This window comes from Protobothrops mucrosquamatus, unplaced genomic scaffold, assembly GCF_001527695.2.
Source record: "Protobothrops mucrosquamatus isolate PMUCROS unplaced genomic scaffold, P.Mucros_1.0 scaffold300, whole genome shotgun sequence".
Lineage (NCBI taxonomy): Eukaryota > Metazoa > Chordata > Lepidosauria > Squamata > Viperidae > Protobothrops > Protobothrops mucrosquamatus.
Genome location: NW_015386643.1, coordinates 33755 through 56584, shown reverse-complemented (window position 1 = coordinate 56584; position 22830 = coordinate 33755). Strand labels below are relative to the sequence as shown.

General features: G+C 39.1%; 1 protein-coding gene across 1 annotated transcript in view; it reads right to left on the bottom strand.

Annotated features, from left to right (window-relative positions):
• Window positions 1-1557: 1557 nt before the first annotated feature.
• WNK3 (WNK lysine deficient protein kinase 3) overlaps window positions 1558-22830 on the bottom strand; it is a 54004-nt gene continuing 32731 nt past the window's right edge. The window contains exons 15-22 of the mRNA XM_015814957.1: window positions 17469-17603; window positions 15066-15571; window positions 14467-14550; window positions 13816-14088; window positions 7915-8384; window positions 4763-4974; window positions 3484-3686; window positions 1558-1887 (exon numbers count right to left, since the gene is read on the bottom strand). Of these exons, the coding sequence (XP_015670443.1) occupies window positions 1558-1887; window positions 3484-3686; window positions 4763-4974; window positions 7915-8384; window positions 13816-14088; window positions 14467-14550; window positions 15066-15571; window positions 17469-17603 (2213 nt within the window). The remainder of the gene's footprint in view (window positions 1888-3483; window positions 3687-4762; window positions 4975-7914; window positions 8385-13815; window positions 14089-14466; window positions 14551-15065; window positions 15572-17468; window positions 17604-22830) is intronic.

Below are 22830 nucleotides of genomic sequence, written 5' to 3'. Positions count from 1 at the left end.
AATACAATTTCCAACAAGAAAGGAACAAACTGATCATGTATTATGGAAAACAAGGAATGTTAGCTCCAGTGAATTATGACCTCCATCATACCGGGAGTTCACAGCCAATTAAGTTAAACATGTACCATTAAATTAAGCCAATTCTCTATCAAGATGAAATTATAATGGCAATATTCACATGGCAGCTGAAATATAGTTGCTAAAATTAGTGATTATATGAGATATACACCTCCAAGGGAGGATGCCTCTTTATTTAGCAATTTTTTATATCTCTTAAGGATTTTGAACTGGTAAATTTTAGACTTTTCTTTACATGACATCCAATGAGCAGCACGAGATGTCACTAAAAAAAAACAGAAAGCCTGCCACATGGGATTCCAGCACCATATCCTTACTGCCATACACACCTGTAGAATTTTCTTAATTTGTAAATGTAAAGATGGATCTTGCACCTTGGCAATCAAATTCAGTAAACACTAAAAACTTTAATGCTCTGAGAAACAACACTAGGCATCTAAACTAGGAGACTGTATTTCACTATCTGCTGTAAGGCAATCCATTAAATGCAAAAACTATGTGCACTAGACCCTGTTTCAATTTATAATCTTTTTCCAACCACTAAAGAAATGTTGAATATGGATCACAAATGAAGCGAAAATGGCCAAGATGGGACAAGTTTAAAAAAAGGCCCACAATAGTCCCCCAGCCCTAGTTCCCACCCTTTCCAATGCTACCTCCTCCCCCCCCACCCACTCCATAATATAAGATTTGTATCAGCTGCAAAATAAGCTTTAAAAAAACTCAAAAAGTCCCAAACACAGGTACAATAAACCAGGCCAACATTCCAATGTATCTACTGAATACAGTGTGTGTGAGGACATCTAGTTGCATTCTACAAATACTAGTTCTGAATTGTCCAGGACAGCTTTCCCAAATCAAAGAGAAGGCAGCAACTATATGCCTCTTCTTTTAGCAATGCTTCACTTCCAAAAGGCCTATCTCTGGGACAGAGGAAGGAAGAGTTTACAATAGAATTCAACTAAACAAACTACAAATATATATTTTTTTATCCTTAGCTAGCCTGTAGTCTGAGCTGCCAATGAAACTAAATGGAAACGTAACAATAATGCAAATATAAATGTCAACTCTTCTCCGCTGATCCCTTCCACTCTGTAAATTATTAATTCAAATGCTAGTAAGTGTACAATCCAAGAAGAGTAACTACCAACTTCAAAAACAGTTGTCACAAGAGCAAACAAGGGATATGGGGCAGGAATGACCGGGAAGGCTTATTAATAAGCAGCACATGGCATGCTGTCCATCTCAGGAACAAAGAGATGCACAGGCCAAAGCTCTCTCAAGTACTTAAAAAAATCCCCTAAAGAAAATGAAATCAAGTATTCAAAGAGGAGAATGCAAAAACAATCTCCTACCATTCCCACATCACTGCACTGGGGAATTCACCCCCAAATCCAGGCAGCAGAATGCAAGGCAGAAGAATGGAGTCATGAGAGATAGGCACAGTCCCCATATCTAGCAACCTTTTGCTATTCATCTTCATTTGGGACTTGGGGGAATGGGAGCTGGGTTTTGCACGGGTGATGCTGGAAATGCTGGCATGCTGATCCCTGGTTGAAAGGGTCCCACTGTCTGGGCAGGGACCACGACAGATTGTTGAGTTGTCCCAGAAATGCCCATCCATTGCACTGGGTAAGTTGTTCCCGCGATGGTGTTATACTGGCACAAATGTGGTATTCCGTATGGCGATAGTGTGCCAGAAAAGGGTGACAGGGGAAGTCCTTGGGGTAAAGCAGCTGGTACAGTCCCGCGGATCTGGGAAAGTGAGGAAATCCATGTGGAGGTGTAGCCCACAGTAGAGGTTGTTGTCTTAAACACAAGGGAAAACAGAAACTATTTTAAAGGCAAGGAAACATACTCAACAGCTGCCTGTGGCACATCTTAGTCATTTTAAATAGTACAGTTATCTGCTAACAGAAGAGCATGGAAGAGGACCGAAGATGCAGTGAAAGGTGCACACTTTTGAACAAACATTACCACGTAGTGGAGTTTTTAACTTTCAGGTTTTAATATCCTAGTAGCACTACTTCCTTTCTAAGTACCTACTCCCAGCTTACCATTCCCAGAGCTATTCATAAGATAGGGCTGTGTGCAACCCTGCTGCTTTCCAATACCATTCATATAGGGCACCTGGACTTTAAACAGAGACAATGTATTCAAAGGAGAAAAAAAAAGGTAATCTCTTATTGGTTGTGATCTATCCAGCAAATCCCAGAAAACCGAAAAACCTGGTTGAATCAGAGCTATTCCAGCATTTCTCCCCCTTTCACCAGTGATCTACCAGATGTTTTGGGAAAGTTGAAATGCAGATCATAGGCACAATAGCATTCTCTTTTATGTCTCCCTGCCACTGAGGTATATTAGGTCTGAAGCTGTGAAGAATATATAGCCTTAGCAATTTAGGGGATCTATAGGTTTGAGTTTTTCAAATACATTTTTTGATGACCCCAGTGTAAACTCTGGTGAAAAGCAGCAAGCTATTCTGAATGCTTAGAATGGATTGTCTGCCATTGTGAGAAGGCTTCATAAAATACAGTGAAAATAGTTTAATCAGAGGGATATGTGAAGGGCCTAAAAACACCCCATCAGGACAATGACTTTTGTTTACCTTAGAATGATCAGAGAAAATTTTTGAACCCTTTAGAGTTAACCATAGTTTTATAATAATGTAGTCCAAGTTTCATCTACCTATTAATAAAGAGAATTTAGTTAAACATACAAGGGTCATAGCTTTACACTGTGCTTGAAGCAGCGTTCAACACTTTCACTGGAAAAAATGTGTTTTCCATTTATTAACTGGTGATACTTTCTTTAGCAATACGTATCGACTCCAAACAAAGGTTTTCTATGCCTCTCGATCGATTTTGCACGTTCACTTGAAGGTATTTGGAAGCTGAACAACTTGTTTCAGGTCATGCCACACCATTTCACAAATTGTCTTGGCTACTCAAACATTTATCATTCTGTGGTAGATTTTACTTGTGAGTTCCTAATTCTAGTTATAAATGAAGTTTATCTAGTATTAGAGGAAGATCACATTACACTGTAAGTCATCAACAGTGCAAGTTTACACTGAAGGGTACCTACTATAGCCAATACCCTACCAGGCTCTTTTGAATTAGGGGAGGATAATTGCAATTTCCAGATTTCCCTTTGGTTGCAGCAGTTGGGAATTTGGGAAGTTACAAACCCAGCACATATGGAAGGTGCCAGGTTGAGAAAGGTGAATCTAACACAGGCATGTGAAACTGCCGGCCCGCAGGCTGGATACGTCACACCAAAACCACACCCACCCCATTGCTGGCAATGGGGAAAAGCTCCCGATATGTCACGTGACGTTGCCAGTTTGACACGCCTGATCTAATACATCACAAACTCTAAAGCTTGCATGTAAAGACCTCTTACCTCATATACTTTGCTCCAGCTGTCACTATCCAGCCGGTGCTTGTTCTGTTTGATTTGATTGAGGCTTGGCTTGATGAGGGAGTTTCCCACTTTTTCTTTAGTCCAGTCATCCACCAGTTTATGCAAATCATCTGTGAACATTCCTTTTTTACTGGCTGTTGTCTGCTGACAAGAGGCAGTGCTGCTCACGATGCAGAGTTGTTCTAAGAAGGAGCAAGGTTTTAGAAGGTATTCTTCAAGCAGTTGCCTCAAAACACTGAACCTGAGTGACAAGCCACTTCTGAGTCATGCAAACTATTCTTTTGCTCTATTTGTGGTCTGGAAAAGATCTTCCAGTATCATACTGTCATCCAAAGAGGTGGGGCTGAAGATATTTGCCCATGTTTAATTTTATTTGGGGCGACAAGACTGGGTGGTTTTAAGGGAGGGAAGGAGAGCATTTATTCTCCTCAAAGTCTTGCACTTCCATCGTTAAAACTTCCCCAAATTCCCCAAAGAAAGAGAATATCATACAAGCAAAAATCAGCCACTTTGCCAACCAATTTCAGCTGCATAATCTGTCATAATGAGAACCTACATGCAGACTACACCTACCCATGTATATTATTCTTGTTTAATCATTAAGATGTATAGGCTGCCTCAGTCACAGTGGAACTCTAAACAGCTTATAAAGGAGGAGGAGGAGGAGGAGTATAACAGTGAGTCTAACAAAATATTCAAATGTTTCTGACCTATTTCTATGTGAGGAGGAAGAGGGAAATGGTAATAAGAAAGCAAGTTTAGCATCCGAATTGCCCTTCTTATATATAACATTTGCAAATACCTTGGTTAGTTTCTGCTTGTGAACAGCTTTGGTGCAGCAAATGGGCTTGAATGCTCAATTGATAGTCAATCACAGAGGCAGCAGTGGTTGCACAACAGCATTCTGGGTGGCAGAGAAGGGAAAGACAAACAATCAAGCATCTAAAATAGCATATGCTATAGGCTGGGTGTGGGGACGATAAGGAAGGTGTGGATTGCATTCAGAATCAATATGCATAAATCTGTTTAGGAAAACTGTCTTAGTTGACTGGAGGAAAAGCGCAGAAAGCCAGGTGGCAAACGGGAGAGTCTTAAAGAGTTCTGAGTTGGCAGACATAATCTTGACAAACAACATGAAATCCTAGAGACTCATCCACAAACTAGTGAATTCAACTTTTTTGTTCTGAATTAGGGAAACCCTAGCCAATCCTCAAAAAGGCCCCTAGCTTGCGTATGGCGCCCACTTGCATTTCCTTACCAGCAGCAACAATGCCATTGTCGACATGAGAGTGAGATTGTGGCCGACTGCGCAGCTTGCTTTTGAAAGATTTAGGCCGTCGTGGGGACGACAGTTGCAGGGAGATGTCAGAGGATTCTGACCTGCTGTCTTTGATGGAGCGGAGACGATCATATAGCTCCTGCAACTCCCTGTTCTGCTGAGCTTGCAGGCTGACTACTTCTTGGATGTGCCTACACAGAAGCAGAGGAAAAGAAGAAAGCCTTGGCAAGACATAAGTTCTCAGTTACTCTTTCACCTCAATAGTCACCTCACAAGGGAAAGTAGGGAGCATAGACTCAGGCCAATGGCCTCTTTTACTCTCCGCTTGCTTGGGTTTCCTCAAGATGTGAGGGAGAGATGTTTCACGACCCACTGCTGCATAGAATGAGGCCGTCACCTGGAGGCAGAAAAAGCTGGAGAAGGAAGCCCAATCAGTGCTCCGACTTGCTCTGGGGAAACAGCACTTCTCCCTTTCCCCCACTATGATAGTTTAAGAACCTTCATCAAACGCTGGAAGGGTTGCAATCGGAAGGGAACATTTTTTCATATGTGGAGGACTTATGAAAGTGGGACCTTATTGGGAGACACCATTCAAAGAGAATAACAACTAAGCAAAAGTAGAAGGTATTCTAAAATTCGGATTATTGCATAGAAGTTCTAGGTTGGCAGGATCTGGGGCAAGAATGGGAGTTTACCTCGTCATGTGGTACTTGGGTCTCAAACTGTTGACTGGAAGGTTGGCTGCAACCTTCCGCGTGACAGGATGAGCTCCTGTTCTTGCCCCAACGCCTACCGACTAGCAGTTTAAAAGCATGTATATGCAACTAGATAAATAGGTACCACTTTGGTGGGGAAGTAACAGTGTTCCATGCGCCTCAGCATATACTCATGCTGACCACAGAAACATTTTCAGACAATGCGGACTCCCTTGGCTAGAAAATGGAGATGAGCACCACCCACTAGAGTCGGACATGAGTGGACGAGGGAAACCTTTACTTTTTACCAGGGAGATAATTCTAAACTAAGCAGAAATATCCTTATTGTATTCTTACTCCTGGCTGCAAAATTGAGAATTGCTCTAAACCGGAATTTTCTAGACAACTTCTCAATGAATACTGGTGTGCAAAAGTAGGCTCAGTTTCTCTTATGGGAAAACTGATAAAATTCAAACCATGACTTCTCAAAGGAATTGAATCACATTTTTGTCAGATCTGGAAAGATTATATATGTTATGCTCATAGTAATAACAACTTTTCTACTGTTAAATTGAATGTTATATGTAACCTATGGTTGAATGTTGACCTATTGTTATGTTCTGTTATCTTGTATTCTTGTTCCTGCTTGCCTCACAGAATATTACAAATCTAGGAGTCCTTGTGTGTAATAAGCAAGTTGTATACGGCACTTTCTGCAGTCTGTGTGAAGGAATACAAATGCCTCATAGTATCTCTTCTCTTAGTTCTGACAATGGATAAAGATACGGTAAAGGTTTCCCCTGTCCAGTTGTGTCTGATTCTAGGGGGAAGTGCTCATCTCTGTTTTTTTAGCCAAGGAAGCCAGCATTACCTGAAGACACTTCCATGGTCATGTGGCCAGCATGACTATGTCAAGACTGCTAACATCGGATGTTCTTGCTTGCCATATATGAAGAAGCAAACATGCAAACATGTTTTATTTAGCCTGCATATCACTTCTAGAGTTAAAGCAGACAATGTTAGCATAGCGGGTGGGAAAGTACGACAGTTAACCATAACAATATTTCAGTACAGCATTGCCAAGGTCAGCTGTAACCAGAGGAGTTACGGGAGGGACAGTTCACACTTCAAACTAATTGGAGAACGTTATTGATGACTGTAAAATGAAGGAGTGAGTTATGCTTTGTTACGGGTGATTGGGGATGGGAGGATTCAGTTTTTGGCTTCATTATGTACCTGCCGAAGCTATGTAGCAATAAAAGGATTCTTTAAGGTAAATAAAGCCTCAAAGTTCTTTGAAAAGCTGCTTCTGTTCGGAACCATGACAGACTACATGCCAAGGTGCATGGAAAGCTATTTATTACCTGCCCACCGAAGTGGTACCTTTTTATCTCTTTGCATTTGCATGCTTTCAAACTGCTAGGTGGGCAGGAGCTGGGGTAAGTAATGGGAGCTCACCCCGTTGCGTAATGCTCGGGGTCTTGAATCTGGGCTGTCAGCTTTCCAGTTGACAAGCTCAGGGTCTTTAACTGCTCAGCCGTTGTGCCCCCAGACAATGGATAGGAGCAGCTCATTGTGCGGGTTTAAAGACCCAAGAGTTCCCTCTACTTTACCTGCTTGCAAGGCATTCCTTGAACGATACTGCAAGAATAATGGAATTGGATTGGCTTTGTAGCTATGATACTGCCACCCTGGTCATGAGTAAGTGGGCATTAGTGGTGATTCCAGTGATGCTGAGAACAGGTTGTTCTTTCTGCTCTTTTTTAAGCGAAGGATTTACTGATCTGTTTTAGTTAGAAAAAATATGAAGCTGGTGTGCCAGTGTAGTCATAGATTATTTCTTCCCTTGTGGTATTCAACAGCTCCAATTACATGCTGAAACCAGGGATGCAACACTGAACTCACTTATTAGATGGATGCAATCTTCTGATTTATTTAAAAGACATTTCCAGTTTGATTCAAACTATTTGTAAGAAATACTCTATAGCTGACAGGCTCCCTCACAGAAAAGTAACCGTTGCTTCTTTCCCACCGAAGGAAATTATACTTCTAAAGACATACTTGTCTTGGTGCACAGGTACCATTTAAAAATAATGTTTTTTCCTTTTAAATGCACTTATCCATTTATGTGCAAATTTATGTAAATTCAGTGGAGTAACTGATGTGTAACTTATTAAAGGCAGGCAGCTCCATGCTAATAGTTAATTAATAATAAATGATAATAGAGAACAAAAAGAATCAATTCGGACCAACACAATAAAGTTTTGTCAGACAAAGACGAACTAAAACAGAAACCACCAGTAATAGCTTCATGGAGCAAAAAATATAATTGTACCATATCTGATTTCCCCCCCCCCACCCCAAAATTGAGTAATTCACTGGGATTAGATGCAATGCACATCTTTATAGGATAAGACTCAATGTTAGTGCCCTTACTTCTCCCGCAAACGCTGTAGCTCCAATTTCAGGTCCTCGTCTTCAATTTCAGATTCATCGTCACTGCTCATTGGGGAAGATGCCGAGTAAAAAAGAGAACTACGCCTCTTTGGGTGGGTGCCGCCCCTTTCCTCTTGAGACTGCTGGTTCGACTCCCAGCCTTCTAGGCTGCCACCACCCATAGGTGCAGACAGTTCACTGTCAGAGCTAGGCTGCTTCTGGATCACATCCCCTCTCGACCATGGCTCTGAGCAGGACTGCAGGCTGCCTGCAGCAGCAGAGGTCTCCTCCACTTCCTGATGTTCGGAGGCAGTGCAACATGCATCAGTTTCACCCATGGCACTGGCCAAGGTAGCCATTTCTTTTCCTCTAGGGCAGCCTTCTTCTGTTCCAAGCTCCAAAGAAGGAGGCATCTCAAAGAGTTCACTTTCTGAAACACCCGAGGACAACTGTTGTGGAACTGTAATGACCTGAAGCCCCCCCCAAAAAAGACAGAGAAGAAAGGCAGATTTAATTCAGCAGAATTCTACAAAAATGAAGCTTAAAATGAAGCTTAAAATGAGCTGGTATAAAAGGATTTGAGATTCACGGGGCATAAAAAATATATGCATTTCATTACGCACATTTAAACACTTACTTGTCTTCAGCTTTATGTTAATTAATCATCTGTCCTTAGTAGGTGGAATTAGAAGGAACTAAGAGTGAGTAGAAGCTTCAAGGAGACAGATACTTTATTTCGTTCACTTAAATTTTAAACCCCTGTCTTCAAAATGCTTTAAATGAATAGCCATATATTTAAAACAGTGCCAATCAAAGTAAATAAATTTAAGTAAAAGATGACAAACATATTATATTCAACATTTATTGTTCATTCAAGACAGTAAAATATATTTTCATAAGAAGCGAATAAATGGATTTGAACAAAAGAACAAATACATCCATTCAAAAAAATAGGAAAACAGTGTGACAGGCCATGTCAGCTCAGATTTGAACTACAATTATATAAACCACATCTGATTCTACAGCCAAAAAGCCATTAAAAAAAAAGAAAAAAAACATATTATATGACCCTGTAAAATACGTATGAGGATTAGACCACAAAGAAGAAAAGGCTATAGAGAATAATAATTTTAAAAATCATGGCACTATAACCAATTTTTATATATTCCCTTAAAAATGCATTTAATTCATGAGTGTCAATGTTTTGTAAAGCCTGCCCAAAAAAGCCTTCAAACTGCAGCTAAACTATCTAATGAAGAAGCAGGACAGTACCCAGTTGTTTTCTGCAACAGACTGAAGAAGTAGGGAGAGGGAGGAGGAAGAGTAAAAAATGACTTGGAGCAATTTAGAGCCCAAGGACCATGCAATAGGCACCTGAATGCCATTTATCCTCAAAGAGATACTAGGTGACAGTAAAATGCTACTGCAGCAAAGAACAGAAAGAGTTGCACAGAAAATGATCGCAGAAAAAGAATAACAGTGAATGGGGAATAAAAAAGCCAAGTATTACTTGGCTCTTTTTCCCTTTAGCAACCAAAATTCTGGTCCCAACTGTGGTTGTAAACTGAAGACTATCGTACATTAGAATTATATATGAAATATCTAAGCCAGTTCTGCAATTTTCTAGAAAGACTTTCAAACAGATGATTTCCCCAGTTGCCAAAACAAATTAATAGTTCAGTACTTCATTCTATCCAAAACAGCACATAAAATTCTTCTGATTTGCTTTGTGTACGATAAATAAGGGATTACATTTGAGTAATGTAATCTGGGTACAAGCACTCAACTGACAAGTGCATTGGGCAGCAGGAAGAAATACAGTATTTATTTGCACAGTTGTCTTGAATTTCAAATAATTTCAGTTGCGTAAAAGAACATAATGCACAGTGGAGACATAAAATCTGTTCCAACATATTAGTAGTCCTCAACTTACAATCACAATTGGGACTGGAACTTCGGACACTAAGCAATGTGGTTGTTGATTATACAACCTTTTGTATCATGCTCATTAAGCAAATCTAGCTTTTTGCATTGACTTTGCTTCTGACTCTGGGATGCTGCAACTGTCATAAATACATGCCAGTTGCCAAGCACCCAAATTCTGATCATGTGACCAGTTCTACAGTGGTAAGGGCAAGGGCCATCTTTAAGTCACCTTTTTCAGCATCATTGTAACTTTGAACAGTCGTTAAACAAATGGTTGTTAAGTTAAGGACTAGTTGTATCGCCATCATTTCTCCTTCTTCATTTTGTTGTTGGAGCTAACTATGATGTAGCATTACATCTTCAATAGCAGATTTTCTAACCATGATTAAGTTCATGGTTAGAATGGATTTGTAGTGTAGGGCTAATTTATGCAGGAAATGTTGATTTAACAACATTTTATTCCAAAAATAACGGAGACGGGGGAGGAGGAGGAGGAGGAGGAGGAGGAGGAGGAGGAAGCAACACAAAGAAGTTACATAACATCTCCTAACTTTCTAAATCTTAACAGATGACAATTCTATATTTAATAGACCCCTTACTAAAATATTAGGCAGGAAAAAAAAACTCTTCTTGAACCTCTCAGCTTTTGATACCATCGATCATGGTATCTTTCTGGACTAGCTTTAGGAGGTTGGAAGTGGACAGCACTGTAATGCTGGCTCTCCTCTTTCCTCCAGGGTTGGTTCCAAGTGTATTGATGGGGGAGAGGGGGAAAAGGTCCAGCCTGTGGCCTCCTAGTTTGTAAGGTGCTGCAGGGCTCAGTCCTCTCTCCTCTCCTGCTAAATATCTACATGGAGGGTAATCCAAAAGTTCGGGGTGAGGCATTAGATGAAACCCAGCTTTATATTTCCACCCTGGCTTGTCCAAGTGATGCCATTAATGTTCTATCTCTTATGGATACAGATGAGGAACAGCAGGCTTCAACTCAACCCTAGCAAGACCAAGTGGCTCAAGGTTTTAGGAGCCACTGGTTTTGAGGGCCTTCCATTTTTAGCTCTGGATGGGGTTGCACTCCTTCTGTGCACAATGTGGAAATCCTCTGGGACTCCTGGCTAAGAATAGGCAGGCACAGATGGAAAGTTTTTTCCACAAATACATTTTGTACGCCAATTGCATCCATTCCTGGACTGGGAGGTTCTGTTTATAGTAATTCATGCCTTGGTCATTTCCCGATGGGACTGTGCATTATGTGGGGCTGTCCCTGAAGAACATTCAGAAACTTCAAGTGGTACACAGTGCAGCAGACAAGCAGTGAGAGCTGCCTTTCATTTCATGCCTGTGACACCTCTGTTTTGCAAACTGCATTGGTTGTCATTATGCTTCCAGATTCAATTCATGCATTGGGCTGGGTTACTTGCAGAACTGTCTTTCTCTTTCCCAGGATCTACCTTTTATTCATTGTTAGCCATCCAGAGCCCCGTATTTGAAATGGCCAGCCATATAAATTTAAGAATTAAGTAAATAGTATCTTAGTTAACCATTTTGCTATATGTAAATAAACAAGTTGTGATATAAACTAGAGCTCGTTCAAGCAATATTTTATTTCTACACAAAATCCATTTGCAGGTAGAAATTTGCATGAATCTCATATATATATCATCCCTTAGGAGATATCAATAAAGTGTCTTGCATTAAAACTAAGGACCAGTTTCAAAGTCAAAATTTTCTTTCTGTCGCAAAGCCAGTTGACCCAGACCAATGCTTGGAGAAACTAGAACCCTAATTTCTGAAACTGATTTAGGCAGAGTAAAATACAATCACTCATCCCATTTTTCCTATCAGATTTCAATAATTAGAAGTTGATTCATTAACTCACATAATCAATTTTTTTAGCAGTAAAGTTTGCATGCAAAAGAATTTTGTATTGGTTAAACAGAGTGAGATTTCATCAATCTTGGCATTATCTGGAACCAAAAGAACCGACTTCTAGTTCAAGTATTTTCTTAGCATCCCGCACAGGTATCCACAGAATCAAATGCTTTTGACAAAATGACATAAGTAGTATCACAATGTGGAAAGGCAAATGACCAAAGCAGTGCAAGCTTGGCCCTTTTATACATATGTCCAGCATCACAACACATGTACAAGAGGAGCAGAGTTTTTGATGTGATCACATTATGTTATTTTTGTCATTTGCCCTCCAAAGCCCATTGCAGATGATTTAGAACCAATTATTGGCCCTGATTGGGAAGGGATTTATAGTTCAGAAGTAGGTGTGCCAAATGTCTAACTTACATTCCTATCATCTCCAAGGAAAAGATAAGCAGTACTGTGTATTTACACCGTGAAAAATCTCTGCTGCAGAGGCAAAAGAGCCATCATAGGTTATAAAGTACTAGATGAGACAGAGATATAGTTGACCTGGCATAATATACATTTCTGTACAGAATGCTGTATAATACTGTACAGGTTCTGCTGTAACATATAACAGTGCCCTTTCATCCTATTGTTATGGAATCATATCTACACTGTCAGACATGCCTGAACCAGCATTGCTGTCTTTGGAGACAACTGGATAAGCATCTTTTAAATTAAAAAAGACAAACTGAGGATTCATCTATAGTTAGTAAGGCATAAATGTATTATCCCCAAAATTTGTTCTCTCTGCTTGAGGCTTCCCAATACAAAAATAGGAAAGCTGCACACTGCAGTAGATTCAAATATGAACGATGGCTTCATCTTCTTGACCCACTTTCTTCTTCTGTAAGCCCTTTTTTTAAAAAAAACCAAAACAAAACAAAAAACTAGATAGCTGCTGTTCTTTTCCTAAACCCAATTAGATGCAATTCCTGGCCAGGGTGGTGGTGGTGTAATTTAAATATCCCTGCATCCTGTGACACTGATGAGAATCATCTCCTAATTGCAGCAATTAGGAGGGGGAACAAAATCTCCCTTGGATGCAATGGGACCTTTTTCTAAGCCTAATTACCAAGCTAGGAAATTGTCTTCAAAATGGCAAATGAGAAGCAGTGATAGAGAAAATGGGGGGAGGAAGCAGGGAATAACAAAGTGCAAGAAACAAACTTCAATAAAACATGTGCTAAATTCATGTTTATTAGAAAAGATTGATTACTTTGCCCGGGGTTGAACTTAAAACCAAATCAGATTATGGTTTTTTTGGAAGTTTACTTTGGTTTTTAGTCAATTGGCCCATAATGGATATGAGATATAATAATCATATACAATTTTTTCAGGCAACCCATTTTGAATTTGAAGTGCCCTGTTTTGAGTTTGAAACAATTGTTTCAAGAAACAGCAGTTTTACTCTCTCAGAAACCTCTCCAAATTTGAATCAATTTTTCAACTGAAGACAATTCAGATTTGAACAGTTTGCACAGTACTAGTAGATAACATATGCAACCTTGTAGCTTACAGCTACAAGCCTGTGTTACTATGTAAACCTGATCAAAATACCATATCTCAAATTCTTAAATAATACAGCATAGAACTAGCAATGAAGCATGCATTAAATGATATTCATCTGCTTCTCATAATACATCAGAAAAGTATAAGCCAGCTATCATTCATTCAACAAAGCTATAACCAAAAACCTGAGCTTCAGTTATTCTTACTCAGTTATTTTTACTCAAGTTAAGATAATGACTTAAAACATATGCCACCTAGAACAGTGTTTCCCAACTTTAGCAATTTCCAGGTGTATGATCTTCAATTTTCAGAATCGTCAAATATGGGAGTTATAGTCTACACATTAGGAAGTCAACCAGTTGGGGACCCAACTCAATACCTCAAGTAATTATTACAGTTATGCACTTGCTGAAAAGCCAACAAGAATTATTGCGGAACATACATCCTTTATTCAACATATCAACAATAAATTATTTTTGATCCCCCTCATACATTCATTGTTGGATGGGACATATTTGAGTATGAATGAATGAATTAAATTATATTTACCTGAAATCTGCCTCGCTGGAATGATCCAGCTCCAGATTTAGAATGACCAGATACTTTATTCTCTCTGATTGCTTGCTCAGAAAGAGAAATCCAATCAGGAGCAACATCAGCAGTCATGTCCTCTGCTGTGATTTTAAAAAAAGGAAAAAAAAGGCAGGTGGGGGGACAAACACAAAGGAAAAACAAAACAGGTCGGGTCAGGTAAATCTGTGACCATGTGAACACCAACAAACAGTACTGCATTATAAAATAAGATTCTAGTATACATGTAGGCTTTTTTTTAAAATATCCCAAGACCTATGCTTCTATGTGGAATGAAAAAACTGGTTAATCAAACTGGAAAACAAAGTGGTGACAGATGAAATGTTACACAGGGATATATGGATTTGCAGGAGATGCCCAAATTTAAAAAAAAAAAGGAGGAGGAGGAGGAGGAAAGATAAACATACTTAAATAAATCAAAACAGATGTTACCTAGTCTAGATCCCTGACTGTAAGCACACTACCTTGCCGGACTTTTGATTTCTTGAAAAAGCTGGTCTGCCGTAGCCTGTATGCCCAGCTTTTTAATTTGCGAGTCCAGGATTTCTTGCTAATAGGGTTTTTGAGACTAGGGCAAGTAAAGCTTAGGCCAAAATATCCACCTCCTGCATGCAGGTGCACAGCTCCACCACTTGATTCTGAAGCAGGACAAGCCACAGGATTCTCAGGAAATGAAGCCTCCAAGGACATCTCCTGAACAAAACAAGGGGAGCAGGGGAGCAAGTAGAAAAAAGAAACAATATTTGAATAAGAGGATGGGGATGCTTCACAAACCACTTGAACCGCTTTAAAGATTACCTCCTTGCTTAATGTTACATCATCAAATCTCTAAACAAATCTAAATGTCCAGTTCCTGAAAATCTTAATTGGTTAAGTGAAAAATGTTAGGAATGCTTAAAACCCAATTTTAAAACCCTGTTTAATTCATTTATTAAATCAATTTCCTAATTTATTTAATTTGACATATAATCAGGTCTCTGCTCCCTATTACTATTCACATACAATCAGATTTCTGTTCCCATTCAAAAACCACATGTTACTAAATTGATGAATAGGGAAAAAACCTGTTGGAACCATCTCTGTGGGCTTACCTCTCATTTGCCAGGATCAATGAAGGAAATGAGTTTATACAGGCATTCAGCAATATTCTGTTATTTCTTCAGTGGGCAAAACAATTTTCAGCCCCTACCAAGCCTGTCAATACTCACATCTCTGCAGAAATCCCTGGGAGTAGAAGTAATAACCCTGGCCTCTTGCCTCATCACTGGCAAGCTATCAGGATGACTTCCGGATGGAATGAGTGCAGCTTGAGGATCGATCTCTTGGGGGGAACTAGTGTCTTGTGTTTCATGTCCTGGGCAGGGGAAAGTGTCTTCAGCAGATGAGGAAAAGGGAGACTCCACTGCACTTTGTGTGTCTTTCTGGCTCTCAGGAGAAGTGCCTGACAAGCTGTGCTCCTGATACAGAAGTGTCCGCAGCTTTTCATCCAGAGTTTTGATGTTGTTATCAACAAATTCCATCTTAGGAGGGCCCTCACTGTCTGACTCCAGAATGGATGTGGAGAGAATTCCTTCCTGACTTGGAGTCTGCACCAAAGCAGCTCCTTGCTCAGCGTTTATTCCATGTTCTGCTTCCTCAGTGGTCAAAGTCTGACAAGACGTTGGTTTGGATTCAAAGGCTTCTGTGGACAAATTCAACTCATTCACAACAGGTGCTGGATGAGGTACATATGAAGATAGGGGAGCTCCATTAGACTGAGTCTCTGCTGGCAAAGGGTCCAGCCAAGCCCCGGAATCGTAAGTAGTAACGTCACTATTGTCACCTGTAGAGACAGATGGTAATTTATCCGTGCTGCCTTCTGCTTCATGAGAAAGAGCTGAATGTTCAGGTTCCAAAATTTGGGGTTCAGATATCACACTGTCATTTGTCAAATCCTCTGAGCTGAAAGAAGGGCTAAGTTTATGTTGGTTACTAAGATTGTCTACAACCTGTCCACAATCATTGGGTCTCTCTTCTTTTGTACTTTCCTTTATGCAATCTGTAACAAAACAGATGAACAACTGAGGCTGACAAAATAAAACTCCAGAAAAAAACACATTATTAATAAAACTTTAAAAGCCCATGTCCATGTCGATTACTACTACTGTCTCTTTTAAAATGTAACATTTCACAGTAAAAGTTCGTTAAAGATTATTATGATCAAGGGGGAGATGGTTTAAAAAATTCGGATGTCACTATTTTTAGACTTGCTTAGGAAATTAAGCCCTACGAATCTGTAACAGAAGATCCTCATCAGAACTGGTATCCTGCAGGTATATTGCAACCAAATTTCCCAGAATTCTCAGCTAGCATGGCTCATGGCATTACAATCCCAACATATTTAAGGGCACCAAGGTTGGGAAAGTCTGGACAAAAAAGATATCACAGAAAGAGCCCAGAGAGAAACAATGAAATAACAAAAACTCAGATTGAGGTGATAAAATCTTGTGTTTTTTTCTTTTAAAATTTTTATTTTTAAGCTACATCTCATTAAAATACTTTGATTAAAAATAATAAAAAACAGCAAAGTAAAAACTAAAAGGATGGGTTGGGAAGGGAAGGGGAAGAAAACAAGATCATATAAACAATAACATTTAACATCTGGGCAAATAAAGATTGTTTTTTAAAAAATTATTTCCAATTATTTTATTAAGATAGAATGGTCATTGTTTTATTAAATATATAAATTTAATGTTAATTATTATAAGAGAGTGATATATTTATTTTTTGCCCAACCCTAATCCTAATGAAATCATTAACTTTCTTCCTCAGGGATGATATAACACAAATTCAGTATTGAACTGAATATGAGTGAAGCTGATTATGCTGTGTTCTTTATTAAAACATGAAGATTTGCTGCAGGTATTAAAGCTGATTTTATATAGTATATGGTGTCACTCTTTATGACTATCCATTACCATGCTAATCTAAGAAAAAAATAAAGTAAAAAAATGGCAAAGTTAATTCTGTGACCATAATTATTGTGCATGAACCAATAAGGCCACAAACACTTATGTTTTTTTTAAGAGTGACTGAAAAGAATGGTAAAAAAATGTGACATTTCCATCAAACTTCAGAAAAATGGAAAACATTAGCACAAAATATGAACAGAATCACTTTAACATAGAGTAAGAGGCTGGGATCTCAAAGAGCAAGCAACCTCTATTAACTGACTGGCTATCCCTAAAGTAATGAATTATTTTCCTATGAAGATATTTATAGGAATATATCTTCATAGGAAAATACTTTACTACTATTTTTCCCCCCAAAATAATTTGCTTTCAAAATGGGAATGTGATCACAGGGCAAATAAGGCTTTGTGTAAATTTGTTTAATCTTTTGGGGGATGGTACGTGGTTTCAAATTCAGATTGCCTTCCTTTCATGTAAATGCAATAATAGTGAAAAGGAAGATTCTCAAATAGTCTGCTGTTCTTCACCGCCATTCACCTAACACTTTGCAATTTGAGCCACTTTTATTTAAGCAGAGGCCAGTTCCAAAATCATCCCGATGTTATACTACCCCAAAGAAAAATCTGCAATTTTTTTTCCTAAATCGTATACAGTATTCACCTGTGGTCTGACATCCTTCAACACTTTTCATTGACTCTACTGGGGTACAAGACGTCTGGGTTTCTCTGTTCTTTATCGTTTGGTTGATGCAAAACCTCCAGCGGCCAACAGGGGATGACTGGGGAGCAGCATCACCTAAAAGGAGAGAGAGAGGCAAGCAGGGGAAAATCATGTAATTGTTTTTATAATTACAAGAACAGCACTGCTGTTGCAGAAAAGGAATCTTAAAAGTAATATGATAGACAATCAGCAGGGCTAATCCAAAGATCTGGATTTGAAAGGGGAGAGCTGATTTGCAATATGCATGGGTGCTCATGCCACCCTTGTTGACAACAGCACATGGAAAGACTTAATTTTCCTGAATGTTCATGATTGCTGCTCCGAGAGCCTAAGAATAAGTGTGTTTTATTTAAGAAGTTAAAATGTCCAATGTGTACACTGATGTACGTACGCTTTGAATATTTTTTCCCCTTCAAGTCTGGATCACTGTAATCCAACAAATTAGGATTCCTGTGTTAGGTGATAATCCTTAATATTAGGATTAGAATTAGGATTAGAGTTATTAGACATAAAGGAACCCTAAGGTGTATACATCTGAGTAAATATTTATTTACTAAGTATTTACTTAGTCTGACACTGTGTGAAGGGTGGACTTTCCTCCTTCATGGATTTTTTAAACAGTATTTAGATGCATTTTAAAATATGAAAGTAGTGTTCCTTTAGAAGCCATTAATGAAACAGAAAAGCCTTTCTTCTTTTCCCTTTCCTTTCTGTATAAATCGATTATTCAAAATTATTCATCTTCTGGCTGACAATACACACACTTTTGTTTATTCGTTGTTAATGTATTAATTAATTCAATTTAGAGACCACCTAATTCCACAAAAACTCATTTTGGGTGATTTACAACATTAACTGCAAGAAAACAATACAACAATGAGACCAAAAATTGTGAATATCTGGAAGAAAGAGGATACCTAATTGGATAAAATTCTACAGAGGCTTGATACCACCCTATCCCAAAGCCTAAGTTTAAGGATGTTCATTAGTAAAAACAATGCTTCTCAGGCCATATTTCAACTATATTTATCATAAATTGCATACACATCTATGAAATCTGCATTATGTGACATATCTGTGCTTTGCTTGTCTTTATTAAATGTATTGGTACATGACATATTGATCCTGTTTCAGTAGAACCATTTTGTATTAATTAACTTTATTCATTTGTACTATTATTTAATTTCAACTGAAACAATCAATAGTACTGCTGAAGTGTCATACAGTAATCATGAGTTTAATTTCCATGGAAAGACAGTCAAATCAACAAAGAATATACGTGTGTGTGTGTGTACACACACGTAATCAATAAAATAGTCAGATTATTAATAAATTCAATAAATTTCCTTTTAATTAAGAGTTTTATTCTTTCTCAAGAGAAAGCTCTCTGATACACATATGGCTTGCATGACATATTTCTATTTTATCAAAATTTACACTGATTGTAACGTTAATCACTTAACCCAGAAAAAGATCCATAACTTTTATTGACACCACAGACTGAAGGATTAAGATCCAAAGAGCTGTATCAAGCTACACCAAGGTTTAAACAAACCAAGTAACAATCATAATTTGCTTTTGAAAGCTCAATATATTTTACAACTCTCTTCATGTATGATAAGAAAGACTTCTGCTTTATAAACACAACCAATTATCACTCAACTCAGTCTTCCCCAACATGCTAATTCTAACTCCCCAAACTGACAGCCAGCACAACAGATGAAAATTTTGCAAGTTGTATCCTAATATTTATTTAGTAGCTTTATTGGCCAGCTCAACCCAAAAGAACTATAAATACTGCCAAACAGCTCTACAGAAAACCAGATTGTGATTGACTACGATAATGTTTGAATTATGGAATGTTGGATTATGGCCAGAATCATAAGCATTATGGTCCTCTGGGGACCTAAAAGACATGCATGTTAGAATTATGTGAAATTACAAAATAAAAAAGCAGATGTTTAGTTTGAGAACAATAATAAAACTGGTATTGTTCTGCTAATGCAATTATTGAAACAAAATTAAGAAATCAACCATGTTTGAAACTGACTGGTTTTGTATCATATAGAGCAGAGGTGTCAAACTCGTCGCGTCACAACTTTTTTTCCCTTGCCGGAGCTTGGGTGGACATGGCTTCTGCGTGATGCATCTGGCCCGTGGCCTGGCAGATTGACACCTCTGATATAGAGGACCACAATACATAGTTCACACTAGACAACCCATAACCCATTGGGTCCTTGTTTCAGAGATAATTTGTTAAAGAGAAAACAGAACGACCAGGAGTGGGCAAAAAAGCAGTGGGATCGTGAGTGATTTTGGACTTCCTGCCGGTTTCTCCATTAAGTTTCCTTGTGGGAAATGGCAAAGAATATCAGAATCCTTCCTTTCTTCCTCCCTCCCTCCCTCCTTTCCTCCCTCCATTTTCTTTCCTTCCTTCCTTGTTTCCTTCTTGATATTAAAGTGCAAACTAAATTGGCTAAAATGATCATTCCATGTTTGGACACAGCACTGCAATGCTGTAGTAGTGCTCCCTGTGGTAACTGCGAGCAGGACATAGTTGTCCTGGAGCAAGACCTAGGGAAAACTACGATACAGGTCTTGCATGATGCTGTCCATGATGCGTATTATCAGCAATGGAGATAATACCAAACCTTAGTGCATGCCAACTTTCACAGAAAAGTTGTCAAAAGGCTGGTGGCACATCTAACTCGGCTGGCTGGCATAATGACCCATTTTATGACTAGCTCAGGCACACCATAGTCACGTACTTCAAATTCATGCCACTGATAGCTTTGATAACCTCTTGAGATGTATAGTCACATGCAGGACTGGGCCAATGTTAGATGAGCCAACAGGGATTTGCAAGTGTGGAAATCTGACATCAGAGATTTCATCAAAGTGCTGCTGCTGCTAGCCTTTCAAGATTAAGCTTGCCCTGCCATCCATTTTTCTCCTTAATGCATATGTAGTGCTCAAGGTCTTTTGCTGCCTTGGCGTTCATTTTCACTAGTTAATACAAGTGGTCCTCGACGTACGACCACAACTGAGCCTAACATTTCTGTTGCTAAGTTTCTTAAGTGAGTTTTGCCCCATTTTGTGACTTTTCTTCCCATGGTTGTTAAGTGAATCGCTGCAGTTCTGAAGTTAGTACCACGGTGGTTAAGGTAATCTGGTTTCCCCACTGACTTTGCTTGTCAGAAGGTTGCAAAAGGAGATCACATGACCCGGGGACACTGCAACCCTTATAAATATGAGTCAGTGGCCAAGCATCCGAATTTTGATCATGTGACCATGGGGATGCTGCAACGGTCGCAAGTGTGAAAAAAGGTCATAAGTCACTTTTTTCAATGCTGTTGTAACTTCGAAAGGTCACTGAACGAACTGTTGTAAGTAGAGAACTACCTGTAGATGTTTTTCTCACCTTCCGTGGTGGACTGCAGTACGTATAAGTCCTGACAGTGATTGGCTTTGGTGGTGAAAGAGCTTTCTTTGCCACTCTTCTTGCAGTGATGTACTTCTGCTAGTTTCTGGTGTTCTTCTGCACCCACCATTTCTGGTATTCCATCTTCTTTTCCCATACTTTCTGCACTTGCTCCAGCCAGTCACATCTGCTCGTTGATCTGATGTTATTATTCAGATAGTGCTATTCTTAGTGTTATTCTCACTAAGAGAGAATATTCTCTATTCTCAGTGAGAGTAGAGCACTAGGAAGCAGTAGAGAGCAGTCCATGTGGCATCAAGCGAGCCTGTGGTGACTGGAGGAAACACAATGTGGTTAATTAGCCACCTTGTGGTCTTGTACTTTCCACCACTTGATTTGTGGATCTGGATCTGTCATATTGTTGCTATTCTTTGCACGCTTGTGAATCTTCTTATTGGCAACAAACATCCAATTTGTTGTGGGGCGAGGATGGAATGACTTTTATGTCCATAATAGTGGGAAACCCGTGTCATTGGCTGAGGATAAGTCAATCTGGCTGCTGCTGACATAGGTGACCAAATGACTGAATATTTTTTTTAAAACAAAAACAAAAAAGATAACAGGGTTGGAAGGGACCTTGAAGATCTTATAGTCCAACCCCCTGCTCAAAGAGGAAACCCTATACCATTTCAGACAAATGGTTGTCCAATCTCTTCTTAAAAACCTCCAGTGTTGGAGCACCTGCAACTTCTGGAGGCAAGTCATTCCACTGATTAATTGTTCTCACTGTCAGGAAATTTCTCCTTAGTTCTAGGTTGCTTCTCTCCTTGATTAGTTTCCATCCGTTGCTTCTTGTCCTGCCTTCAGGACATGTTGGTTGGAGAATAGGTTGACCCCCTCTTCTTTGTGGCACATTGGTAATGATGAAACTGTTTGCTTCAGAAAAATCTAGGACTTTCTGCCCATTATTATTTTGCATAGCATATCCTTTGCCACTGTCGCAACTGTAGCCTTCCTGAAATTGTCCAACATGTAGGTTTAAGTCACTGCAGAATAGTAGCAGTTTTCCTGTGGGCATGCAAATACACAATCCTATAGTTCCAATCAAAACTAGTCTTTTCCTTCTTTTTCACATCCAGTTTGTGAAGCATAGGCCCCCAAAAAACATATCATCGATGAACAGGGTTGATCATAGTTAATATGAGGTAACTGGAGTATCAATGGACCTCAGCAACATGGCTGCACAGATCAGCTATAATGAAGCCATGGTGGCGCAGTGGTTAGAATGCAATGTTGCAGGCTAACTCTGCTCACATTGCCAGGAGTTCGATTCCTTCGATCCTAACTAGCTCAAGGTTGACTCAGTCTTCCATCCTTCCGAGGTGGGTAAAATGAGGACCCAGATTGTTGGGGGGGGGAATATGCTGACTCTGTAAACCACTTAGAGAGAGCTGTAAAGTACTGTGGAACAGTATATAAGTCTAAGTGCTATAGTATTAGTGGTATAATAGCTACATCTTTGTTATTGGACACACTGTGGCAAATTAACTAATATCCTTCATTGTCATGAGACTTTTAGTTTTTCCAACACATTTCTTGTATGCACACAATACCCATCTTACATTGCTTCAGCATTTCTGCAAGCTAACAAGTGCATCCAGTCAAGGTGTCAATGTTCTATGTGGCAATGTGTAATGGTTGTACATTTTGTATTTAGAATGAAATTCCTGATTTGTGTACTAGAATCTATTAAAGTAAAATTAAGTTCTAAATATTTTTTGTTACTCTCATATATAGAAGAAAATGCAGGAGTGCCTAAAGCTGATTCTGCATTCAAACTGAGTTAGTCTAAGAATTTCTCTTTTTAGGATAAATCTAGCA